This window comes from Lolium rigidum, chromosome 4 (genome assembly GCF_022539505.1).
Source record: "Lolium rigidum isolate FL_2022 chromosome 4, APGP_CSIRO_Lrig_0.1, whole genome shotgun sequence".
Taxonomy (NCBI): Eukaryota; Viridiplantae; Streptophyta; class Magnoliopsida; order Poales; family Poaceae; genus Lolium; species Lolium rigidum.
Window position 1 is genome coordinate 72,753,345 of NC_061511.1, and position 18,107 is coordinate 72,771,451.

Here is an 18,107-nt window from a genome sequence, read left to right on the forward strand (position 1 = left end):
TTAAATTATGGCGAGGGAAGAACCCACAGCCATGCTGCGTGTAAGTACAAAAGTATTTTCCGCTAGATAAATACACAACCGAATATTCTACCTAGTTAGCCCCCCTTCATCCTAACAGTTGGGTCGTACCCTTCAGTTAAGATAAAATAACAAAGTGAGATAAAATCTATTACAATGTCGCGAAGTGCCGAAAGAAATTAATAAGAATAAATGTTTTTGGAAAAAAGAGGATTTTGTGTTTTCTAAACGATATCGCCATGAATTTACTGTCTTTTTTCCCGAACAAAATGCCACCATGAATTAATCTTCCAGTTCTATCCAGGAAACACACATTAAGAAAGCACAACAGTTATACCATGTTCCTTCTGTATCTTACACAGAACAGAGGACATTTTTTGAATTCCCATCCCCCCAATCAGATTGAAGTTGAACGTTTTTTTGCTGGAACTTTGAATTCACATCCTCCCAATCCTGGGTCAGCCACTCTCAGCTGCTCCAGAATGTACGCGATCGCCTCGGTCATCGTCGCCTTCCGCCCTTCTTGGAAGTTCCAGATCTCATTCATAACACGCCGTCCGTGAGGACTGTACTCGTTGATCTCGCTCAGAGCGACCTTCACTGCATAGCAGACGCTGTCGCCACACTGGAGCCGCAGCTGTCTCAGTTTTGGATCATTGTCATCAACAACCTCCTGCAATTGTCCAGAAACCCGAGAGGTTGGAGCCAGCCAATGATTCTTAACACAATAGAAGTGCATCTGTGTATGAATGTTGTAGAGAAAATTGGATAGACACCTTATCTTCTCTATCGACCTGAATAGTTGTGAACGGATGCCAGGAGGTCTTCTGTATTTCCTCCTGCCAACTTGAGACCAAGCTTGCAGCTTTGCCCTCTGCATCATCATCCCTGTATTTTCTTTTGCATGCAACCTGAAAAGGCCTTTCATCAAGTTGCCCCATCCTTTTGATTCCAACAACGGCACGCCCGCTAATTGGCATATTCTCCATAAATCCCTGCACATTATGATCATCGTTTCAATAAGAAAAACTTTTAGCAGCAATGTAATTTCCCGCCGAAGAGAGCACTGATAAGTATCGGAAAACTACCCGCTTTTACCTGAATCAACTCTTGGCGATTCTCTTGAAGCTCATTGGTGTTCATCTGCTCTCTTTTGTAGAGGTCTAGCCATGAAGCTTTCAACCTTTCTTGTTCAGCGTCCAGAAATAACGTTGCGGTGCAGATACGCTGATGGTCTGCCACTGTGTCTGTCAGGCTCTCCCCTGCTTCTAGTTTCCTGTTCAGCCACCGCGTCACGGACGCTAGTGCTTCAATTAGTGCTTCCCTTTGCTCCAGCTGCTTCTCGAGTTGAGTTTGCTTACCATGAATGAGTTCCATCTCTCGCTAGAAAGCGTGTGCATAAATACAACTTTGTATATGAGTATGGATTGATTTCTACTTGATCCTATTGACTGTGCTATTCAAAGAGGAGAAGAAACCTTGTGCTTTTCTTGTAGCATCAGAGCCTGGTCACCCAGCTTGCACCCTCCACCTGCCAGTTCCAATGCGTTGATGTCCAAAGCACCCTGAGGCAATAAAAAAGAACACAAGACTAGATCAAGATGGCAAAAGCACATAAACCGGATGCTATGTGAGGATTTTCACTGGTGTCCTCTTAAACTGAGGCTTTCTGGTGGTAAATATTTGTGCCCTGACATTTCACATTGTTTGTTTGTTCACTGCCTGAGTGGAAGCTGCATCTAGTTTGAATGAGAACACTGAAGCCAAATCTAGCATCACACTTTGGAGTACAAATAGATGATTTGAAATAATGTTAGCAGCTGGATGTACACCCTGTTCGATTGTTGAAAGTTCATTTTCATCAGGATAAAATGTTCTCTTTTACTATCTATCTGAATACATGCTGTCCATGATCAACCCAATGATGATCCGACTAGTGTTCTCTATTAGTGACCACTTCGCATGTCATTTTAGTGTTTCAGAGTATGTTCAGATAGATGAATATATACATACTGTCCATGATCTATCTGAACATGCTCTGAAAGACTAGAAGTGACCTCTTTTAAGAATTCAGGTAAGAAAATGACATGAGCATTGCCTACCTTCTCCAGATTTTCGGATCGCCTAATCTTCTCCACCTTGGATTCGATCTCTTTCGTTGCCTCCTCCAGTGCTGCCTTGAGCATCCGATTCTCCTCCTCCACTTCACGGTTCATCTCTGGCACGATCTCGTCAGCTATGGTCCTCAGCTCTGGTAAGAATCAAACAGTATTATCCAATGATCGAGCTGGCACGACCAATCCATGGATGAGCTGATGTGTGAGTTACCGGAAAGCTCGTGGAGGAGGAGACTTGTCTCCTCTTCGGCTGCCAGCACCGCCGCCGCCGCTTCCTCCCACCTGGCCTCCAGGAGCCTCACCGCCCTCTCTTCCTCTGCGGCGACGGCATCCTCGGCTCTCCTCGCGGTGGCGGCGGTTGCACTCAGGAATTTCCCCACCGCGTCCTCACCGCGCAGGTCCTCCTCCACGGCCGTCCAGCCGTACACGGCCATGGCGCCGGGGCACGCGCTCTCGCCATGCCTCTGCTGCTGCTGATGCCACTCCGTCCTCCCGGCGCCGGCGAAGCGGCGGGCGAGCGACTCGGCAGCGCGGAGGCCGGAGAGCGACTTGCCAAAGTGCAGCACCAGGAAGTGGTGGTGGGTGTAAGGCGGCGACGCGTCTTCGACGAGCGGAGTGGTTGCGACGGCCGCCGGGTGCTGCCGGGCGTAGGAGGCCAGGAGGCTCACGGCGGTGTCGTCTTCGCTGTGGGTGGTGGTGGTGGTGGCGAGGACGCCGGCCCACGGCCACACGAGGAGCTCGCCGACCCGGGTATCCGCCATTGGCACGTCGTCTGTAGTCGACATGCAACTGCAGTGTGAGCCTTTTTCAAGTGTGTTGGGTAGGCTTATGGAAGCGGATGAGGCCAATGCAAATCATGTTCGAAGAATATCTTGAACTCTTATTGTGCTTTTTGAGTTTTTTCAAAAAAAAACTGGCCAGCTGGTAAGTGACGGAAAATCCAGTGTGTTTTTTGAGTTTTTTCAGACCGAATACATTGAGTACAAGTTCGTACCAAACTGAACATGTTAACTGAAGCTCTGTCTGGGACTCCTTTATTTTTTGAGAAGTCTGGAACTCCTTGCTGGAGCTGAACGGAGCGGCTCTCTCCAATCTTTATTTCATTGTCTACTTACGAATAAATAAATAAATAAATAAATAAGATGAAAATAGATGCTAGATAATTAATCCAAACATGATTCAATAGAGAATTTCAATTTTCCCCCTATTTATATGTGTGTGGCGCTAATCATCCTAATTAATGAAAACTCGTCTAGATTAACTTTCTTTTGCACCCTATTTTTTATTGAGGCTCGGAAGTATCACAAAAATGACGAGAAATGAAATACATGGTGAAGAGAAGGCTAGACATTCCGCCAAAAAAAAGAGAAGGCTAGACATGATCATCAATGACGCCCTTGCTCTTTGTATATTTCGCCACGCTAGAAATTGCATGAAATTTGGTCAGAATCTAGTTGGCACGGTAGATTTTCGCTACAATCAAGGCTAGTCCGGTGATGGCGACAACAAGGACACGAAGCTCCAGAGCTGAAAGTTCCCTCCCGTCAAAATTTCCTCTTTCCAGTTCACTGAAATTTGGGCCATGAAAATTGGAGGAAAAAGGGATAATTGGGGTTGCATTTGGGGAGTTGGATTTTTTTTTGCCCACCACTATGAGGCAACAGCCCCACATCAACCCATTTTATTCCAAATAACAAAACAATAGCTTATATGTACAAAAAGGAGAAAAAAAGGAAGCCTACCTATTTTAAGAACTAAGACTCTAAGGCAGAGACTTAATCCGATCTAACAAACCATCCCTATATTTTGCCTTGATCCTATACTGTAACAAGTAAGTATCATGAATAAACTTGGCCTTCCACTTTGCAAAGGTAGGCTTTCCATCTCTAAATATTTTGCCATTCCTGATGAGCCATATATTCCAGCATGCTAACATTAGAACCTCCATAAAAAATGGCTTAGCAAAAGCCTTCCGCGCATAACCCACCACCACGTGTACTTCATCGTGAGGCAACCATTCAATCTGCAAATAATTTCAAACACGAGCACTCAAGTTGCACTTAAAGAACAGATGGATCCTATCCTCATGCACATGGAGAGGCACGGTTCACAATGAAAAGAGTCAGAGATATTCCAATGCCTTCGCTGAATCAAGTCTCTGGTATTTAACCGATCCACTAACAAAAGCTAGGCAAAAAATTGTCTTCATGACACAACTGGACTTCCAGATCCATTTAAAAGATATTTCGAACTTTAATGTGACTGTGAATTTGCTTATAGAATTTCGCCGCAGCATACTTCTCACCCCAACGGTATGTCCAAGCATCATTACTGTTGGAAACAGAGTTTTGCTCCATAACCATTTGCAACTCTTGCAGTTCCTGAAATGTTGGCTGTGATAAAGGTCTATAGAATAAATTAGACAAATCTTCAATGCTATATACTTCAGCAGCCATGATATTCTCATCAAGAGCAAATGAACACAATTTGGGGTATCTAGTTTTATTTGTAACCGAGTTACCATTTAGAGACCAATGATCATTCCAGAACATAAAGGTGTCTCCTCTTCCCATCTTAACCTTAGCTACAAATCTAAAATTATCAACATGTTATATCACATCTCTCCACTAGAAGGATCCACATAAATTCTCAGCATGTGGCACTCTACCATCATAGTGAGCACTCCAAATGAGTTAAACCCAAGGAACATCACACTTATTATAGAATTTATCCAGGAACTTGATAAGCTGACTTGCATTTTGTTATTGGAAATTGACAATACCCAAGCCCCCATTGTATGTTGGTTTGCAAACCATTTCCCATGCAGCTAAAGATTGCTTCGGTTCACCATCTTTATCTTTCCATAAACACTACCTTAAAATTATGTCAAGTTTCACTGTAAGACCAACAGGAAGCTGTAGTGACCACAAAAAATGGAGACGCGTAGAGGCTTAGGTAGAATTGATCAATTGATGTCGGGCTCCTTGTGAAAGGAAGCATGAACTAGACGATAACTTCCTCTCTAATCTACACACCAACGGAGATAGCTCAGTAATCGTTGTCCTGGTAGTTCGCAATGACAATCCGAGATAAGTAAACAGCATCCTACCCAACTGACAACTAAACATCTCCGACAAATGCTTAATTCTGTCTTCTTCCACATTGATAGGTATCATTAGAGACATGTCAAAATTTATTCGAAGCCCAGTCGATTCAGAGAACTTATGAAGCACCTCCTTTAAGGCCATCAAATGATCATCATCATCGGGCAGTGTATCATCAGCATACTGGATTATTGGGAAATCCATGTCATTGGTCTCTATTGGTCTACAAAGATTGCCTAAGTGCACTAGCTCATTAACTGCAGATTGCAGCAGATCCGAGCCAAAGAGATAAAGAAAATATGAGAAATTGGATCCCCTTATCTAACTCCTCATTTACATTTAAACTGTTTTCGTGGAATTCCATTGAAAAAAATAGAAGAGGTACTAGTAGAAATAATTTCTCTTGCCCAATTGATCCATTTATCATTAAAACCTTTATGCTTCATCACTTGAATAATTGCTTCGTGCTCAATAGTATCGAAAGCCTTTGCAAAATCCAGCTTCAAGATGATTATCGGTTTTTTAGAACTATGACAAAGATAGAGATATTCAAAAGACCACGCAAGACAGTCATGTATTAACCTATTCCGAAGGAAACCATACTGGTTCTTGTGCAAACAATCTAAAATCCTCGATTGCAAACGATTAGCAGCTAACTTTGTTAGGAACTTGACACACATATTAGTCAGAGATATGAGCCTGAAATCATTCACAATTACTGAAACATATTTTTTTTTGCACCAATGTAATGAAAGAACCATTGATATTCTGCAACTTAACTATCTCATTGTGAAAATCTGCAGCCAACTTATAAAAGTCCTTTTTAATAATATGTCAACATTTCTTGGAAAATAACCCATTAAATCCATCTGGACCAGGGCTCTGTCCACAAGCATTTCCTTAATCACATCATCCATCTCCTTCTCATGGAATGGTATTGTTAACTCATCCAATTCATCCAATGTCTTGATTAAATTTGGTAGATCAAACTGCATTGATATTCCATCAGATTTCCCCATTCTATTCTTATATTTTGTCCACAGGAGAGCAGCCATAGCTTGGTGGTTAGATATCTCATCCCATCTTCATCCTGCAATACACTAATAGAATTCCTCCTAAATCTTTCAGCTGCCATTGCATGGAAGAATTTAGTATTATATTCTCCTTGCTTAATCCATCTTGTTGTGCATCTCTTTTTCCAGTAATTGCATTCAGCTGCCATCAACTCCTCCAAATGCAACTTCACCACTTGCCTAAAATTAAACTCAGGCCGATACAAAGTTCTCTCTTCTTCCAGTGTATCCAATATGAGAATTACTTTATTACAATTTTGAATCAGACTTTTAAGCCTAGCCAGACTCATGTGTCATTTCTTCAGTTCCTGCCTTAGGCCCCTTTAAGCTTGTCAACAACAATGGCTGAACTATAAGATTTGGAGGAACCCTTAGCCCATGCAGCATCTACACATTCCTTAAACCCTGACAAATCAACCCAATAATTATCAAACCCAAAAATCCTTGCTTTTGGGATGGAAGTGTCAATATTTGCAACACAAGGTACATGATCTGATCCTTTCTTGGTGAAGGTAAAATCATAGTATTGGGAAAATCATAGATCCAATTAGAGCTTGTGAAAAACCAGTCCAACTGCTCAAGAAGTGGATCTCTTTGCATATTAGACCAAGTATATCTCCTTCCCTTTAGAGGCAGCTCAAGCAAACCCAAATGTCCTATTATCTCATTAAATAAGAACATATCGTTAACGTCACCCCTGACTTGTTTCTATTTTCTTGCGATCGGATGGAATTAAAGTTGCCTAGGACTAACCAATTGTCATTGCATGGAATTTGTAGGTTATATGACCAAGCAACAAAACGATATTTTTCTGTACCATGACAAGGTCCATAAACACAAAGAAGGAACCAGCTATCATTGTTGTGCATGGAGGTAAAGTTAATACGTATACCAAACCTTTGCACCTCCACAAGCATTCCACGAAAGACTGAGGGGTTCCAAATCACCAGGATGCCTCCTGATGCACCCATCGAGGGAGAAAAAGAAAATTTATCAAATCTCTTATAGCTAAAAGTCCTTAGCAATCGCCAATAAAAAAAATTCACATTTTGTTTCTCGTAAGCAAATTATATCACAGTCACTTTCATCATTTTTTGAGCGAACTTCCCTTTGCCTAGATTTAGAATTCAAACCTCTGACATTCCAACATAAAACCCTCCACTTTCTCTTAGATAATTTACTCATTAAAAACAGAGAACGAAAAATAGCACAAGTGCAGGCACATAATACCCCACATACTTAGCAACAAGGCAATCTGGAACTGACATATCACATTACATTAGACAAACTTAGCAACCCACTCCAAAAGCGCTGAATGAACTGTCTGACACACCAACACCAACAGACTGACATATGTAGTGAACTCCCAAAAGTAAGACTGTAAAACCCCAGTACCCTGTATCCCTCCACCAAAATACTCCGAGACTTGCATGAGTTCTCTAATCATCATCCTTCCTTGCATGATCATCAGGTCCAGGAGCAGCTTCAAGTAGCTCCTTTGTCAACTTTCTCATTGGAATTCCTAGTTGATGGCCAATTTGTTGCAGCACATGTATTGGAGTTTCAAAGGTTCTTTGCACATCCTCCTCACCAGCACTGGAATTTTGTTGTTGTTGACTATTAGTTGTAGTACCAGCAGTCTCCTCAAACTGAACAACCAACATCTTAGCTCCTTTTTTTTCTTTGGTGGGGCTGCCATAATAGGAGTAGGACGATAGCCTTTCTAGTTTAAACAGCTCCGAGTGAAACACCTTTCAGCTGACTGAACCAAGGGAACAGTATCCTTCCTTCCGCTCTTGCTCCTGACTGGAACAGGGCTTGCAGAGAATTGCACTAGTCGTGAAGATTCATCCAGCCCTGTCTCCAGTGACTCCAGATCGGCAACAACTGACCTCCTTGTGAACAACAATGGTAGCTAGAATAGAAGATGCCTGCAACATTGTGATATATTTGTTGGAGATATGCCCAAGATGCAATAATAAAATGGTTATTATCTTTGTGTTTATGATAAATGTTTGCATACAATGCTATAATTGTATTAACCGAAATATTGATACATGTGTGTTATGTAAACAACAAGGAGTCCCTAGTAAGCCTCTTATATAACTAGCTTATTGATTAATAGATGATCATAGTTTCGTGATCATGAACATTGGATGTTATTAATAACAAGGATATGTCATTAGATGAATGGTATAATGGACACACACCCAAATAAGCGTAGCATAAGATCACGTCATTAAGTTCAGTTTGCTATAAGCTTTCTATACATAGTTACCTAGTCCTTCGACCATGAGATCATGTAAATCACTTATACCGGAAGGGTACTTTGATTACATCAAACACCACTGCGTAAATGGGTGGTTATAAAGGTGGGATTAAGTATTCGTAAAGTATGAGTTGAGGCATATGGATCAAGAGTGGGATTTGTCCATCCCGATGACGGATAGATATACTCTGGGCCCTCTCGGTGGAATGTCTTCTGATTAGCTTGCAAGCATGTGAATAGTTCACAAGAGATGATATGCCACGGTACGAGTAAAGAGTACTTGTCGGAGATGAGGTTGAACGAGGTATAGAGATACCAATGATCAAACCTCGGACAAGTAAAATATCGCGAGACAAAGGGAATTGGTATCGTATGTAAATGGTTCAATCCATCATTAAGTTATAGTTGAATATGTGGGAGCCATTATGGATCTACGGATCCCGCTATTGGTTATTGGTCGGAGAAGAGTCTCGACCATGTTTGCATAGTTCACGAACTGTAGGGTGACACACTTAAGGTTTGATGTCGTTTTAAGTAGATATGGAATATGGAATGGAGTTCAAAGTTTTATTCGGAGTCTCGGATGGGATCCAGGACATCACGAGAAGGTCCAGAATGGTCCGGAGAATAAGATTCGTATATAGGAAGTCACTTTCCAAGTTTGGAAATGATCCGGTGCATTTATGGAAGGCGCTAGAATGTTCTAGAACCTTCCGGATGAAATCACCATGGAATGTGGAGTCTCGGTTGGACTCCATCAAACCCAAACAGCCAACCAAGTGGGAGGGTGGAGTCCATAGAGGACTCCACCTCCTTGGCCGGCCAAAGAAAGGGGGAAGGGGAGAGTTCCTGTCCCTCTAGGTTTCGTCCATAAGGAAGTTTTTGAATTGGGGTCTTATTCGAAGACTGTGGGCAAACCCTTGGGGTTCCACCTATATAATGAGGAGGAGAGGGAGGGGGCAGCCTTGTACTTGGCCACACCACCATAGGGGGGCCCCTGGCCGACGCCCCTACCCCCTCCCTCCCAAACCCTAGCACACCTCCCTCCTCATATACCTCCCGTAGCGCTTAGGCGAAGCCCTGCCGGAGTTCTCCACCACCACCGCCACCACGCCGTCGTGCTGTCGGGATTCCGAGGAGGATCTACTACATCCGCTGCCCGCTGGAACGGGGAGAAGGACGTCGTCATCAACACCGAACGTGTGACCGAGTACGGAGGTGCTGCCCGACTGTGGCACCGTCAAGATCTTCTACGCGCTTCGAAAGCGGCAAGTGATTGACTACAGCAACAACAAGATCTAATCTCGTAGGCTTTGGAAATCTTCGAGGGTTAGTCTCATGATCTTCTCATTGCTACCATCTTCTAGATTGGATCTTGGCTTGTTATTCGTTCTTGCGGTAGGAAATTTTTTGTATTCTATGCTACGAATCCAATCAGTGGTATCAGAGCCATGTCTATGCATAGATTGGTTGCACGAGTATAACACAATGGTTTTGTGGGCGTTGATGCTTTTGTTGTTTTTAGTTAGAGTACTTTGCATCTTGCGGGATGGTGGGATGAAGCGGCCCGGGCTAACTTTACATGACCGCGTTCATGAGACTTGCTCCACGCTCGACATGCAACTTGTATTGCATAAGTGGCTTTGCGGGTGTCTGTTTCTCTCACCATAATGAAGATTCAATCTACTCTTTCTATTGACAACACTAGTATCACCATTGTGGTTCATGTTCGTAGGTAGATTGGATCTTACTCGAAAACCCTAAACCACGTAAAATATGCAAACCAAATTAGAGGCGTCTAACTTGTTTTTGCGGGGTTTGGTGATGTGATATGGCCATGATGTGATGATGAATATGTATGAGATGATCATTATTGTATTGTGGCAACCGGCAGGAGCCTTATGGTTGTCTTTATATTTCATGTAGTAGTATTATTTCAAAGTAGTTGTAATAGTTACTACATGTGGCGAACAACCATGAAGACGGCGCCATGGACCTTGATGCTACGCCGATGATGATGGAGATCATGCCCGTTGATGATGGAGATCATGTTCGTGCTTTGGAGATGAAGATCAAAGGCGCAAAGACTAAAGGGCCATATCATACCACATATGAATTGCATGTGATGTTAATCCTTTATGCATCTTATCTTGCTTAGATCGCGACGGTAGCATTATAAGATGATCCCTCACATTAATATCAAGATAATAAAGTGTTCTCCCCTCGTATGCACTGTTGCTACAGTTCGTCATTTTGAAGCATCTCGTGATGATCGGATGTGATAGATTCTACGTTCACATACAACGGGTGTAAGCCACGTTGCACACGCGAAAATACTTGGGTTTGCTTGACGAGCCTAGCATGTACAGACATGGCCTCGGAACACAGGAAACCAAAAGGTTGAACACGAGTCATATGGATGATATGATCAACATGTTGATGTTCACCATTGAAGCTACATCATCTCACGTGATGACCAGTTTTGGTGTAGTGGATATGGATCGTGTACCACTAAACAACTATGAGGGATGTTGTATTAAGTGGAAGTTCATTAGTAATTAGATTAAAACATGAACTAATTATCAGGAACATAGTCTGAATAGTATTTTGAATTAAATTTGTAGAGTTGGCATCCGTTTTCTACCATGCGCTAGTCTTGTAATTGAGATAGAAATACTGTTAAGTCTGACAAGTAACTTTATGGACTGGTACCGTATTGTTAAAGAATCAAGAAATGATTAAATCCTATTGCAAACTTTTAGTAAACCTCACATTACTGATTCAAAGAACAATGGTTTCAATTAGTACCTAAAATCATCTTGTCTCCGTGAAACTTGAAGTTCAAATATGTTTGAAAAGTAAGGAGCTGGAAATTTTGTTTTCAGAAATAAGCAAGGTATGAGATATATGTGATATCTAAGACCTTATTGCAAGATGATAGAATATAATGTAGTGAGACTACATAAACTCATAAGTTTTATGGGAATGTACGAAGGTTGAAGACGCCAGGCGTCCCAATCCTCAAACTATTTGGGCACTAACGATATTCATGATGGGGTTCGTAGCATAGAAAACAAAAAATTTCCTACCGCAAGACGAATAAATCCAAGATCTAATCTATGGAACACCCAAGATCTAATCTACAAGATCGGAGCACCGAGATTGATATGAGACTAACCCTCGAAGATTTCCAAAGCCTACGAGATTAGATCTTGTTGTTGGTGTAGACGATCGTCCCCGGTGCTGCAATCCGGCAGCACTTCCGTACTCGGTCGCGCGTACGGTGTCGATGAAGCCCTTCCTCTCCCCGTTCCAGCGGGCAGCAGAGGTGTGGTAGATCTTCTCCAAGTTCCAGCAGCACGACGGCGTGGTGGTGGTGGTGGAGGAAGAAAAGCTGCAGGGCTTCACCTAAGCCGGAGCGGCGTATGGTGGAGGAGAGAGGCAGCTAGAGGAGGAGACAATGGGTGGGATGGTCGGCCACCCCCTCCCCTCTTTATATAGGGGGCCAGGTCGGCTGGGGTGGCCCCCTTTCCCATCTAGGGTTAGGGGGGCGGCGGCCAAGTGGGGGAAGAGGGATTTCTTCCCCCCCAAGTTGATCCCCCTAGGGTTTTGGGGAAACCCTAGGGGTTTGGCCGGCTGGGCCTTGAGGGGCATGTGCCCCTGGCCCATTAGGCTAGGGAGCACCCCTCGGCCCATGCTAGGCCTCCTAGGATCGTGGGCCCACTGGTGGGACCCCCGGAACCTTCTAGAACCTTCCCGGTCATCCACCGGGAAAATCCTGAACTTTTCCGAAACCTAGAAATCAACTTCCCTTATATGAATCTTATTCTCCGAACTATTCCGGACCTCCTCGTGATGTCATGGATCCCATCCGAGACTCCGAACAAATTTCATCTCCATACCATATTCAAATCTACTTATGCGACATCGAACCTTAAGCGCGTCACCCTACGGTTCGTGAACTATGTAGACATGGTCGAGAGTCTTCTCCGAGCAATAACCAATAGCGGGATCTGGAGATCCATAATGGCTCCCACATATTCAACGATGACTTAGTGATCGATTGAACCATTTACATACGATGCCGATTCCCTTTGTCACACGATATTTTACTTGTCCGAGGTTCGATCATCGGTATCTCCATACCTTGTTCAACCTCGTTACCGACAAGTACTCTTTACTCGTACCTTGATATGTCATCTCTTATGATCCAATCATATGCTTACAAGCTAATCAGACGACATTCCACCGAGAGGGCCCAGAGTATATCTATCCGTCATCGGGATGGACAAATCCCACTATTGATCCATATGCCTCAACTCACACTTTCCGAATACTTAATCCCATCTTTATAACCACCCATTTACGCAATGGCGTTTGATGTAATCAAAGTACCCTTCCGGTGTAAGTGATTTACATGATCTCATGGTCGAAGGATTTAGGCAACTATGTATCGAAAGCTTATAGCAAATTGAACTTAATGACTTGATCTTATGCTATGCTTATTTGGGTGTGTGTCCATTATATCATTCACCTAATGACATAACCTTGTTATTAATAACATCCAATGTTCATGATCACGAAACCATGATCATCCATTAATCAACAAGCTAGTTATACAAGAGGCTTACTAGGGACTCCTTGTTGTTTACATAACACACATCTATCAATGTTTTGGTTAATACAATTATAGCATGGGATGTAAACATTTATCATGAACACTAAGATATAACAATAACTAATTTATTATTGCCTCTTGGGCATATCTCCAACAATTCACATATCCATGAAGTGATCGTCCTTAGTATGCACCGTTGCTAAGACTCATCGTTTCGAAGCATCACGTGATGATCGGGTGTTATAGATTCTACGTGTGCATACAACGGGTGCAAGCCAGATTTGCACATGCGAATACTGAGGTTAAACTTTACGAGCCTAGCATGTACAGACATGGTCTCGGAAAGTCGTCATGATTTGATGGATATGAGTGAAATTGTTCATCACATTAAAAGGTTACTAATAGTGAAATCCGGAACACTTGTCATATGATGATCAACTTCAAAGTAAGAACCTCAAGGTTATTGGTATTTGACCAACAAACCTAGAAGTTATTGACGTTGAAGTGTTTTTCTGAGTATGAGGGAAGCTAAAAGAAAAACTACAAAAGATTATTGGCAGAAAGAAAGTAAAGACTAGAAAGTCTAGCTCAGGTGTATATAGATGATATACATGTTATGAATATATTCCTAGTTTGGTCACACAATGAAATTCTTGGGTATTTGTACCATATTGGTTGATATGAAGTGTCATACAAAACAACGCAATACAAGAATACAATGGCCTAAGTGACTGACAAGGAATATGATAGGAATGCACGTCTGGAACAAAAATAAAGTGTTATTATGTTCGTCATTGGCATTCTATCTAGCCCTTCAGATTTATAATAAAGAACTTCATAATTGTTGTTTTGTTCTGGTCAAATGAAAACAATGAGTTGTTCAAATTTTGAGAGTATTCCATATACGATGGATAAGTTATTATAAATCTTTATGGTAAAACAAACATGCATAACACTGACGCTAAAATGCCATAAGGCAAATGATTTGAATTCCACTTATTTGTGGAACCGCCATTTAGGTCATGTTAGAAAGGAACGCATGAAGGAACTCCATGCAAATGGATTTTTGGAGTCATTTGATTTTTGAATCGTTTGGCGCTTGCAAATCTCTTCTAAAGAGAATGACTGAAATACCGTTCATAAGCCAAGAGTTGAACGGGCAACTAACTTAGTGGAAACATACATGATGATGTATATGGTTCACTGGGCATAGTTGTGTGCGGGAGATTCTTCTACTTCTTGAAAACTTCCAACAATGAATTGAGTATATATATGTGGATATATTCGATAAGGAAGAAGTTTGAAACATTTGAATGGATTCAAATAAATTTCAGCATGAAGTGGAAATCATCGTAATAGAAAAGTCAAATATCTATGATTGGATCATGGTGGAAATATTTGAATTACGAGTTTTAGTGAACATCTAAGAGAGTTATGAAATTGTTCTACAACTCACGTTTCTTGGAGCATCATAGTGATGATGAAGTATCCAAGAGACGTATCCAAACCTTGTTGGATTAATGATGAGATAAAATAATATGACGCCATTATATTCTTGTGGATTATGCTTTAGAGACTACCGCTTTTACACTGAATAGAGCATCATCATGATCCGTTGAAATGACACCATACGAGTTATGGCATGGGTATAAACCCTAATAGTCCTTTCTTAAATTTTGGTATGCATAGCATATATAAATAAGTTTACAACCAAAATCGGATGAATCTCTTTGTTGGTTATCCCAGAGAATTGATTGGGAATTCTTTCCACTATGAAGTAAAAGACAAAAGTGTTTGTTAATATTACTTGCTTATTTCCAAGAAATTGTTTTCTAGCGAAGTATTTAAGTGGGAGGACAATAGAACTTGATAAGGTTTATGAACCTGAGCATAATGATCAGAGTTGCACAGCATCGGAATTGGTTCCGGAAGCGGCCACAACGATCATGGCTCCCATGTCTACAAAATGTTATAGTCATGGAGATTAAAGTACCTATTGAACCTTGTAGATATGGTTTACTTTGTGATCAAATAAATGATTTGTGGACAAAGGATTGATTTTGAACAATGTTAAACCAACTACATACAAAGAAGTTATGATGGGCCCTGACTCCGTTAAAATGGCCATGCGCCGTGAAATCCAAGATAGATGAATACTTTTTGAAAGTAAATGGATCTATAAAATTGATGAACTTGGATGGAATATCCTTGTAGAAGCTCAACTTGTCGAAAAGTTGTTTACGACAAAGTTCAAAGAGTTGACTACGATAAGATTAGATCTTCCGTAGCGATGCTTATAGTCTATGTGGATTATTCTAGTAATTGCTACATATTTCTTTTATGAGATATGTTAGTAGGATGGCAGAAATACATTCCTTACCAGAAGTATGTATGAAGGATGTATACTAGATACAAACCAAAGAGTTTTGCTAGTCCGTGAAATACTAGATAAGTATACAAACTTCAATTGGATGAAGTGAGTATCGCGGAGTTGGAATCTTCACCGGATGAAATAGTCAAAGAGTTTTTGATTTCATCAGAAACGATGAAGATGCTTGCATTTGCAAGAAATTAAGTGGGAGCGCTAAGACATATTTATAATACTTTATGTAGATGACATATCGTTGATTATAAATGATGTAATTATATACTTGATGTGAATAAAAGGTTTCATTGAGAATTAACTTCAATGAAAGGATATGGACTGAAACATATTTAGTGTCAAGATCTATGAAGATAGATTGAAACACATAATAAGTTTAAGTCAAAGTACATAAAATGGATATTGAAGTAGTTCAATATAGAAATATTAAGAAGGTGTTCTTTTCATGTGAAGGTTTTCCAAGACTTGAGTGTATCTGACACTCAATGAGTAAAAACACATGAGTGATTTTAGATCACGATTAATATGTACACAATCAGATATCCTGTGCTCTAAAGTGTTATGAGCATGTACCAGAATGATTCATGTGATGATCATTGGATGAAAGTAAGAATATCCTTGGGTACTTTAGAAGAACCAAGGATATATATATAGTTTTGTATGGGGTAATGACAAACAAATCGCTGTAAGGTGTTGCACCGATATTAGTTTGGTCACATATAAAAATGAATTTCAAATCTCAATTAGGCTAAGTGTTGTTTAAAAGGTAGCACAATGCTATATTTAGAAGAGTTCTAAATATTGTGACGGATTCTACAAACGAAGGCAGAGTATGACTAAGGATGTTAAGTCGAAAAGTCCTTTGAGAACTTGGTGTAGTTCTGATAGTGTCAAAACTTTGAAGCTATATTGTGTGTGACAATATTAGTGACATATTTCAGACCACGGAATTAAGGTTCCACCAGAAGACCGAACATATACGATTAATGCCGACTCATTTAGAAAATGAGTGATGCATTGAGACGCAAATGAATTGCAAAATACATACGTTTCTGAGCGTGTCAGATCCGTTGACTAAAAACCTCTCCCGTGAGCAAAACAGGATAAAGCACCAGCAGGCCAAGGTGTTATATCTTTACAAATGTAAACTAGATTATTGACTCTAGTGCAAGTGGGAGACTTTGGAGATATGCCCAAGAGGCAATAATAAAATGGTTATTATCTTTGTGTTTATGATAAATGTTTGCATACCATGCTATAATTGTACTAGCCGAAACATTGATACATGTGTGTTATGTAAACAACAAGGAGTCCCTAGTAAGCCTCTTGTATAACTAGCTTGTTGATTAATAGATGATCATAGTTTCGTGATCACGAACATTGGATGTTATTAATAACAAGGTTATGTCATTAGATGAATGATATAATGGACACACACCCAAATAAGTGTAGCATAAGATCTCGTCATTAAGTTCAGTTTGCTATAAGCTTTCGATACATAGTTACCTAGTCCTTCGACCATGAGATCATGTAAATCACTTATACCAGAAGGGTACTTTGATTACATCAAACGCCACTGCGTAAATGGGTGGTTATAAAGGTGGGATTAAGTATTCGGAAAGTATGAGTTGAGGCATATGGATCAAGAGTGGGATTTGTCCATCCCGATGACGGATAGATAAACTCTGGGCCCTCTCGGTGGAATGTCGTCTGATTAGCTTGCAAGCATGTGAATAGTTCACAAGAGATGATATGCCACGGTACGAGTAAAGAGTACTTGTCGGAGACGAGGTTGAACGAGGTATAGAGATACCAATGATCAAACCTCGGACAAGTAAAATATCGCGAGACAAAGGGAATCGGTATCGTATGTAAATGGTTCAATCGATCACTAAGTTATCGTTGAATATGTGGGAGCCATTATGGATCTTCGGATCCCGCTATTGGTTATTGGTCGGAGAAGAGTCTCAACCATGTCTGCATAGTTCATGAACCGTAGGGTGACACACTTAAGGTTTTATGTCATTTTAAATAGATATGGAATATGGAATGGAGTTCGAAGTTTTGTTCGGAGTCTCGGATGGGATCCAGGACATCACGAGGAGGTCCGGAATGGTCCGGAGAATAAGATTCATATATAGGAAGTCACTTTCCAAGTTTGGAAATGATCCGGTGCATTTATGGAAGGCGCTAGAATGTTCTAGAACCTTCCGGATGAAATCACCATGGAAGGTGGAGTCCCGGTTGGACTCCACCAAACCCAACCAGCCAACCAAGTGGGAGGGTGGAGTCCATAGAGGACTCCACCTCCTTGGCCGGCCAAAGAAAGGGGGAAGGGGAGAGTCCCTGTCCCTCTAGGTTTCGTCCATAAGGCAGTTTTTGAATTGGGGTCTTATTCGAAGACTGTGGGCAAACCCTTGGGGTTCCACCTATATAATGAGGAGGAGAGGGAGGGGGCAGCCTTGTACTTGGCCGCAACACCATAGGGGGTCCCCTGGCCGGCGCCCCTACCCCCTCTCTCCCAA

At 41.4% G+C, this 18,107-nt stretch overlaps 1 protein-coding gene across 1 annotated transcript; it reads right to left on the reverse strand.

Annotated features, from left to right (window-relative positions):
• Nucleotides 1–360: 360 nt before the first annotated feature.
• On the reverse strand, nt 361–2,896 carry LOC124647232 (protein INVOLVED IN DE NOVO 2-like). The gene is made up of 6 exons (XM_047187199.1): nt 2,347–2,896; nt 2,121–2,269; nt 1,497–1,583; nt 1,117–1,401; nt 795–1,013; nt 361–691 (listed from the first exon to the last, which is right to left on the reverse strand). Exons 1-6 carry the CDS (start codon nt 2,894–2,896, stop codon nt 416–418), a joined length of 1,566 nt encoding a protein of 521 aa, XP_047043155.1. The 3' UTR covers nt 361–415.
• Nucleotides 2,897–18,107: the final 15,211 nt, after the last annotated feature.